Genomic DNA, 9,498 nt, shown 5'->3' on the forward strand with positions numbered 1-9,498 from the left:
CTTTCTCGAGAGGAAGAGACTTAGCATCAGTTTTTCTTCCCTGAGCAGCATGTTAGGCAAGAAGTGTCTTCTTCTACCGGATTCTTCTTCAATCATCACCTCCTTCTGAGAAGTAAGTAACGATTAACTGTTACTTTTGATTGCAGAGAAATTAAGTTTTTTGATTTTTTCCCACCAAATCGATTGCATGTTAGGGATTCAATCGATTTCTTCTTCATTTGTTCTTCAATATTAACTTTCAGTGTCTCTTTCAGGTTGCAGAGATTTAGTTTCAGAAAATGGTGAAGTAAAGAATATACCTGCAATGAGGAAAGTTGATTTTTTTTTATAGTTGCAGTTGAATTGATTGATAAACAAGTGAGTTAACGAAACATAACCCTTGTTTACTAATGAAAATTCAGTTTCTGTTTACTAATTTTTGGTTTGAAAATGAATTTCGTTATTTGAATGAAGATTTATATATCGTTCTTGGTCTAGTAAGGAATTGGGTCTTACTGAATAATCCGTTTAGGTAAATAGATGGGGTTGGGAAAATTTAACTGATTCTCTTGTAGATATTTAGGCTAATTTGAGTGGGTAGTTCCTGGAGGAACTCATGTGATGATGATGATGCTAACAAGTAACACCTGACTTTTGGAGGAATTAATTTGCTAACAAGTAGACTGCGGTCAGCTACTCTTTTGGTGTGATTTTATAATTAACCCTGTCCAATTTTGACACCTTGTCCATTGTATTTAGGTTTGTTTCATATGATCTTTATTTTTCTACATTGTATGAAACATATCAATTGACTTAATTTCATAGAATGTGTTGTCCTTATTGTGTTCATTACCTAATGTGTTCAATTTTTTTTGTATATGGCTTCAAGTACTCAGGGGCCTTCTATTCCTGTTAACAATCCTAATGAGAGCATTGGTACAACTACCCCTGCAACTGTCGAGAGCATAGCTACAGCTACAGTGACATCTACACCATCTCGGGTTGAAGTTTCAAAGCCTCCTAAAGCTTCTGGTAAGAAGCAATCATATTGTTGGCAACATTTTTCTAAGCGTCTTGATCTTAAGCCACCTAAAGTTGAGTGCAAGCATTGTAAGCAGAGGTTCTCATGGGGTAAAGACGCTTCAGGGGGTTCTAACACTTATGGAACAACAAACATGAACAACCATATAAAGAAAATAAAGTGTCCTCAATTCACTCCACCTGGACAGCAACAATTGACCTTTCAAATAAGTGATGATGGTGAGACTCATTCTGTTGTGACTCACTCGTTTGACCAAGATGCATGTAGAGCATCCCTTACCAGAATGATCATCAAATGCGAATTACCTTTTATTCTTGTACAACGGGAAGGCTTCCAAGAATTTTTTCATCAACTAGAACCTAGGTTTGAAGTTCCTTCTCGTTATACTGAAGCTAGAGATTGCATGAAGATGTATTTGAGTGAATACCACAGATTGAAGGCTGAATTTAAAAAGTATGGAAGACGGTTCAGTCTCACCACTGATACGTGGAGTTCAGTTACAAACATGAGCTACATGGTGTTGACAGGGCATTATATTGATGAAAATTGGGTGTTACAGAAGAAGATATTGAATTTATGTCCAGTTACGGATCATACTGGCCTGGAATTGGGTAAAACAGTTGCATCTTGTCTTTTACAGTGGGGGATTGAAAGGGTATTCACTATGACTGTTGATAATATTAATTCTAACAATTAAACGGTTGCTTATTTGTCCAAGAGAGTTGTGGGTTGAAAGGCAGCAATTTTGGGAGGAGATCACATGCATCTTAGATGTGCAGCACATATCCTTGCCTTAGTCGTTAAAGATGGTATGGATTTGTATAATGAATCTATTTCTAGGATACGAGAGGCAGTTAAGTTTATTAGAGGATCAGGAGACAGATTGAAAAAGTTTAGAGAATGTTGTGAACAACGGAAGATTGACATCACCAAATTTCTTAGCTTGGATTGTGAGACTAGATGGAATTCGACCTACCATATGTTGTCTGCTGCTGAAAAATACAAGGAGGCCTTCTACCAGTTTGAAGAATCAGGGTACGCGTATAAATTTCTTAATCCCCCTCGAGCACCAACCAGAGGTAAAACAACAATACCAGCAGCACCAAAAAGTCCTAAGGTATGGCCTATTGCTTCTGATTGGGAAACAACTCGTGCATTTGTTAGATTGTTAAAAAGATTCTATGAGGCTACATTAAAATTTTCTGGATCAACCTATGTTACATCTAATTTATTCCTCAATGAAGTAATTTCTATTAATGACATATTTCAAGAATGGGTTAAACATGACAATATATTATTGGCTAACATGGCTGATTGGATGGTTCTGAAATATGAAAAGTATTGGGCAGTGGATAAAATCAATAAAATGCTGTACATTGCTGCATTGCTTGACCCACGACGCAAGGAAGCCTATCTTAGATTTGCTTTGAGAGAGTTGTTGAAAGAGAATCATGTTACAGTTGACCAAGAGGTCCATGATATGATTAAATCAATTAAACTTGTTTTAACAAATATGTTTGATGAGTATGCACTATTATATAAAGGGGATGATACGGTTTCAAGACTTACAACTGAAATACAATCTGATACTTCTCTTTCACAAGAACCTCGGAATCCTATCAACAGATTTGTTGAGTCTGAAAAACATCAAGAAACAGTAGAGGGCAAAACAGAGCTGGATATGTATTTGTTAGAGAAAAGAGAGGATTTTAATGCACAATTCGATATTTTGAATTGGTGGAAGGTTAACTCTTCCAAGTATAAGATCTTTTCCAGGATAGCTCGAGACGTGCTGGCTATGCAAGTATCAACAGTAGCTTATGAATCAGCTTTCTCCACGGGTGGTCGTGTTCTTAATGAGTATCGAAGTTCCATGCTGCCAAAAACAGTGCAAGCACTGATCTGTGCTGAAGATTGGATGAAAGAAAAACCAATCAATTTCGAGGAGATGCTAGAAGGGATTGAAAAAATTGACTTAGGTAATTCTCAAACCTTGCTTTCTTTGTTTGTGTATCTTGCGCTTAGTCTCTTTTTTACTGTCTATATGCCACCTCCATCATTGCATTTCCTTCTCCTTAGAAAGATACCATGTACTGTGTTATGGGAATGTTTGTTGCTTTCTTATATTAGGTTAAGCTATATTCCTAAATGTTCAGTGGCTTAACAAATTGTAGCGCCACTATACATGTTATTGGATTACAGGACTATCCTGTGTGAATAATGAGTACATGCTTGTGGTGATTTTTAGGGTCATGGGTCTAAGCACATTTTTCAAATGTGCTACATTTCTGTCCACTTGCAAGTATGAAATAGATATGGCCATACTTGTGTTAAACATACCGAGCATCTGAATGTGACCTCTCATATGATTCAAAATAATGTCATGAAAGTATCTGTAACTAAAGTATGTTTATGGCTTGATGACTGACCAGCCTGATTTTGGTTGTGTAGCAGTCATGAATTGGCAGTTGTTACAGGACGTTAGTTTAACATTTTCCACTTATGTTTGCCCATCATATAGGAATCTTTTTTCTTTTGTACCTCCCTTAACAGAACGTATATCGAGTCATAGATGATTGCCTATATCTTATTGATCTCTCTAGTCATTTTATTCTTCTTTCTGGCCATCTCCGGAATGGTGCATTATGCGTAGCTCTGTTTTGTTTCATGGTTTTGAGCAAGAATATGATATTGGTGTCTGTCAGATTCAGTTTTTTTAGTCAATTGGTACTTGTTATATGATCATAGTTCAATGTTATCTAATTGCAACATTCCTTCTCATTTTACAGATGCGGAAGAAATTCTGAAAGAAATTCCACATATCAATTATGGATTGAATGAACTAGTACTCAAATCCAAGGACTTTTTTTTGGCAGCAGAATTTCCATTGGCTTGGCACCGGACTTGTTGCATTTGATAGTTTACCTTCCGTTGTTGCAAGAATTAGTACCATTTTGTTTCCGTTGAAAAAAACACAATACTCTTTTGTGTTACTAGTACTATCTTTTGTGTTAAAATTTCTTGTTTCTGAACTTAGTATTTTTATTTGTTTTACTTTTTTTTTTTCCTGAGTAAACCCGCGGTTAATCTGCAACCGGCCCGTATCACCCGCTGATCCGCGGATGTGAAATCCGCGGGTGATTGGACCGGACACGGTTTGATTTTCTAAAACTGCAACTTTGACGGATTGGTTACGGATGACCCCTAATCCGCAACCGTCCGTCCGTTGTACACTCCTAATCTAACAGATCCAGCTCATTGAATCCTTGGCTTGTCAGTTTACCAAAACTGACAGCCCATTCCCTTTATACCTTCAGATTTCCCACGGATACACGAGTCTCCGTGAAAAATTATCTTCCCTGGATTTCCAAATTCGTTCACTCATATTCACGGACAGACATCCCTCGGACAGAATTTTATTCTTTTGGATTTTGTGTTTCCGGCAATTCCAACCCTCGGCCACTTCTCCCTCCGTGAAGAATAAATTCCCCTGACTTTACACTCTTTTCCGGTTAGCTTCACTTATTCCAGGCCCTCCGCGAACAGCCAGCAGCAGTACACCTCCCTGCTGTTCTTAGCTTGTCTAGTGTTCGAAAACTCCTACCAATTGTTGCTTAATGTGCATGCACTCGAGAACATCCCCATCACTCACCATCTTCCATTATGTTATGGTACCATACACAGCTCCATAACCACCATAAAGAATCAACAACAGCGATCAAAACTGAACTCCTAAGCTCCTTTGTAAACTGCAGTCACCGAAACAGCTCCAACATCACGATCCAACACTTCCGTGTTCTCTCCATTCTCGAGCTCGTCAATGATGGCAGCAGCACCCCAAAAATGAACTCGAGATTTTCATCTTTCTATATTTCTCATGACTTTTCCATCACAGCACAATCCACTTCTTCATCAGCAACATCCATCGCAACCAGCTACCTCGACACCAATGGCAGCAGACTAACCCACAACCAACAAACTCCTCCATTTATTCGAGCAACAACCATTCGTTTCTCCCTGCATTCTCTTAACTTCCTCGACTCGACCTCCATCAGACTTCTCTTCACCAATGATACTGTCCCTAACTCAATCTCTGCGGATCATCAATCACCACCATTAATGGCAGCAACTAACTCTGCAGCTCGATCTTCATGGCAGTAAAGAACCCCAGCCCATTACTTCTTTCTTCATCTTCAATCATGACAGCGACCACTCCCTGGCATTATAGTTAGCTCCCCCTTCGAACATCAGATTCTCCGTATCTAGCTGCAGCGTGATGAAGAACTGGACATGGCTGTATGCTGTGGAAGATGAAGATACATCTGGTGTTATAAAGTGTGGCAGCCCTGAGTAATTCAGGTGGGCGCCTTCATCAATTCTTTGCTGTCTCAATTGTCGCAACTTTGACTTGCTTCGAACGCCCATAAAATCTTCATAAGACGTCAGAATAATTCCATTCTTTCACCACTAGCTTGGTCTTTTCGTCCTCTTCGAGATGACATCAATAACTCTTGGATTAGAATGAGTTCCACTTGGTCTTAGGCCTTTCTCCGTTTGTAGCTAACTTCTTTTGTTGCACAATTAAGTGCAAATTCACTTTTGGATGATTCACCTAGCAAACCTAAATAAGAGAAAACAAGAGTAATATACAATAATTCGCAAGAATATATAGCAATTACTAGCATGGATTCGACACTAAATATATGCAAAATATGCACTTAACAGAGACCGACTCATCTATGCGTTCAGGTTAGAATTCGAACAATACTCTAATAACATCACAGAATACGAGGCGGTCATACATGGTCTACGCTAGGCTTATCAGATGTTCGTTTGATTAGTGACTCATAGTTAGTCATTAGACAAATCGAGCTCAAATATCAAACTTTGGATCCAGTACTATCTCCGTACCTAAAGTTAGCACAGGAGCATGCATCAAAGATCAACAACGTTACATTCAGACATGTCTGTCGAAAAGATAACAGACACGCAGATGCCTTAGCATTCATATCATCGATGCTAAGGGACAGAAATACCACCTCCGGGCTAATTGGAAGGATATGCGAGCCTTCGATAGAGGGACCAATCTCAGAAGCTCTTTGGCCGTTCAGACTCGAGCCATGAGAGAAGCTGGGAAAGGAAAAGAAGACAAAGAAGAACCAGATGACGAAGTCGAAGAATCTGACAAAGACCAATCTATGTCGGACGAAGACAATGAAGACGAAGCGGAGGATGATTGGAGGATTCCAATTCACCAATATCTTGACAAAGGTACCTTACCAGCAGATGTCAAGGAGGCTCGGAAACTTGAATCAAAAGCAGCAATGTATAGCTTGCGTGATGGAATACTGTATAGAAGGTCATTTCTTGTACCTCTGATGTGGTGCCTCTCACGAACCGAAGGAAGAAGAATGCTCCATGATATACATAGCGGAGATGTCGGCAACCATAGAGGAGGAAGGTTCTTGGCAGTCAAAGCCAAAATGCAAGGATACTACTGGCTAAGCATGGCCGAAGATTCAAAGAACGTGGTTAAGCGCTGTGAGAGATGCCAACGCTTTTCCAGGAAGATTAAAGCACCAGTAACAGAGCTTAACTCAATCATCAGCCCTTGGCCATTTTTCAAGTGGGGCGTAGATATTGTTGGACCTTTGATAGAGGGAATCTCGAAGATAAAATACCTTATTGTGGATACGGATTACTTCACCAAGTGGGTGGAAGCATATGCTTTGGCGAGAATTAGGGACACAGATGTCTTTAAGTTCTTGTTTGAGCAAATCATATGCAGGTTTGGAATACCAGCTGCCATAGTCTCTGACAATGAAAAAAAGTTGCAAGGAAAAAAGATAGATATGTTGTTCGATACTTTCAAAATTCAGAAAAACAAGTCCATTCCTATATACCCTAAGAGCAACGGACAAGCGGAAGCGGCTAACAAAACAATAGCGATGAACTTGAAGAAAAAGCTGGAAGCATACAAGAAGAGATGGTGCGAACAACTGAACAATGTCATATCGGCCTACCGAACTACAAGAAGGGCGTCTACGGGAGAAATTCCATTCTTGCTAACCTATGGAGCCGAAGCAGTCATCCCAACGGAGATAATACTTCCAAGAACAAAAACGGAGGCATGTGAGAAGAACCTAACAACGAACTTAATGCTAGAGAAGCTCGATGATCTTGAAGAAAGGTGGGAAGTGGCTTTGCAAAATATGGTAAATTATCAACGAAGGATGGCTCGCGAATACAACAAACGGTCATCCCTAGAAACTTTATGGTCGAAGAATACGTGTTGCGTCAGATACCACCATATCAAAGAGAGAAGGAGCGGGGCAAGCTAGCTCCAACATGGGACGGGCCCTACATCATACACGACATCGCTGGAAAAGGGTCATACTACCTAAGGACCCTCAAAGGTGAAGTATTGCAACACCCTTGGAATGCAATGTACCTAAAAAAGTACTACCCGTAAGAGAATGGTGATTACTCAGAAGAAGAAGGGAACTGGCAATATCCCACCATGTTTTATCCCTGATCAAAGGTATTATGAACCTTATTAATCAATGAAAGAAACTATTTGCTAAGAGAAAGCCAATTTTTGATTAGGTACAAAATTGGGTTAGAATAGACACCCTCCGTCAGGATTGACGATGAGACAAGGCAAGACATAACAGCGCATATGTCAATACTCGGATCCTCGGAGTGATGTCTCCATCCATGAGGCAATAAGAAAAAGTAAGATATCCCCTATAGAGATACCTTGTCGAAGTAAAGCAGCCTTCGTGCTGAACGCGTAGAGTTACAGGAAAACTATTGCCTACGTAGGAGCCTTCGCCACCACGGTACCTTCTGGCCAAAGGATACTTAGGTAGGATGATGAATGTTCCACCCAAGGTTAAACATACCTTAGCACCTTGTAATGACCTGAATGTGCAATCATCTAGACACATCTACAAACAAAATATTCATGCAATAATAAAGGTACGATAATAATGTTACCAAAATATGACTAACACGTCTTAAAAGTTGGAGATAACAAAGGTTCAAACCACCACGAAGCATTGTTTCAAGGAAAGGAGACGATACAAAGTCCCCTCAGCTGGGGGGAATAATACAACAAAGAGTTCAGTTAAGACAGACTAGACGCGGCACGATCACGGGTAAGGAAGACGAGGAAAGACAACCCCTTCAGCCAGACATTCAGCTTCCGCAAAGGCGTCATTGATATAACCAATAGCAGACTTCTCGAACTGAAACTTCATTTGGGAGGCCTGAGTCGCCAAATCAGAGGCCAATTTTTTATTAAGTTCGCTCACCTGAGCGCTAAGCTGATCATTAGATTGCTGGAGCGCCTCAGCCTTGAACTTAGCAGCATCGTCAAATTGGCGGTGTGAATACCAATATCCTGTGGAGCACGTGTCACGATCTTAGTGGCCGCATACAAGATAACTGTGTAGCCAATCCAAGCGACAGAGGACCCCTTCGTAGATCTGCTTTATCTTGTCCCAAGAAGGGATACCTCGAGGGTTAAGATGAAAATAGTAAAAGCCTAGTCTATGAGGAGGCAGCTGGCGAAGGGACAGAGGTAGACGACATATCTAATCAACATTAAATGCACAAATCTCTTATCTACACGCATAATCAAAGCATGTGGAGAGAGATGATGTGGCGGTACCAGATTGGCAGAGGCTGGCGGTGAATGAAGGTACAATCTGTACTAAGGTTGGGAAGTTCCCGAAGGAACGTGGGTCAGCTGAGGTGGAAAAGTTCGACTGGAGAAAGCACGCGGCGAAGGAAGGTACCATTGGTACGGAAGGTATATCAAGAAACAATGGATCCAAAGACAACAAAGGTATACCTGGAGCAGAAGGGGATAAAAATACCAAGCCTCACCAACAAACTAAGGGCATTCAATACCTAGGAGAGAAGATGTAGTCTTAAGCTTATACCTCTTTAATGTTTAGAACTTAAGTATTTACTTCAACTTGAGTTCTGTCTATTACTTTGGGAAGCATTTAAGATCTTTGTAACCATCATAACATAATATAAAACAATCACTCATTACCCCGTGTACGTAGACTAAAGTCGAACCACGTAATCTCTTGTGTCTCATGATAACTTAGTTCCTTTTACATTATATTTGTGTTCTTTGTTATTATTGCGATCTTGAGTATATTATACTACTTAACATTATCAGTTCAACAGAGGCATCAATACTACTTAGTATCTGATTCTCTGAGCTGTATACATTACGTAGACTATGGGAAAATGAGTATCATTCTTATTGAGTATTTAATTTTTATCTCACGTAAAGTGATAAATGTCCCGAAATCAGCGTATTTCTTTAGCAAAAATGTGCACACTTAGTGTTTCCTTGATTGTGTTTCTTATTGTTAAGAAAATGGAATTAGAGGACAAGTATCAATACACTTCGTAAATAGATCCAAAAAAGGAGACATTTTCTCATCTTGTTGATC

At 39.8% G+C, this 9,498-nt stretch overlaps 1 protein-coding gene across 1 annotated transcript; it reads left to right on the forward strand.

The window, feature by feature from the left end:
* Window positions 1-857: 857 nt before the first annotated feature.
* LOC113272687 (zinc finger BED domain-containing protein DAYSLEEPER-like) lies at window positions 858-1,718 on the forward strand. Its single transcript, XM_026522491.1, has one exon. It carries the CDS (start codon window positions 858-860, stop codon window positions 1,716-1,718), a length of 861 nt encoding a protein of 286 aa, XP_026378276.1.
* The last annotated feature ends 7,780 nt before the right edge of the window (window positions 1,719-9,498 follow it).

The sequence above is a fragment of the Papaver somniferum genome, chromosome 4 (genome assembly GCF_003573695.1).
Source record: "Papaver somniferum cultivar HN1 chromosome 4, ASM357369v1, whole genome shotgun sequence".
NCBI lineage: Eukaryota > Viridiplantae > Streptophyta > Magnoliopsida > Ranunculales > Papaveraceae > Papaver > Papaver somniferum.

What these genes read in the sequence shown, in the direction of transcription:
- LOC113272687 (XM_026522491.1), top strand. Translation starts at nt 858, where the DNA reads ATGGCTTCAAGTACTCAGGGGCCTTCTATTCCTGTTAACAATCCTAAT.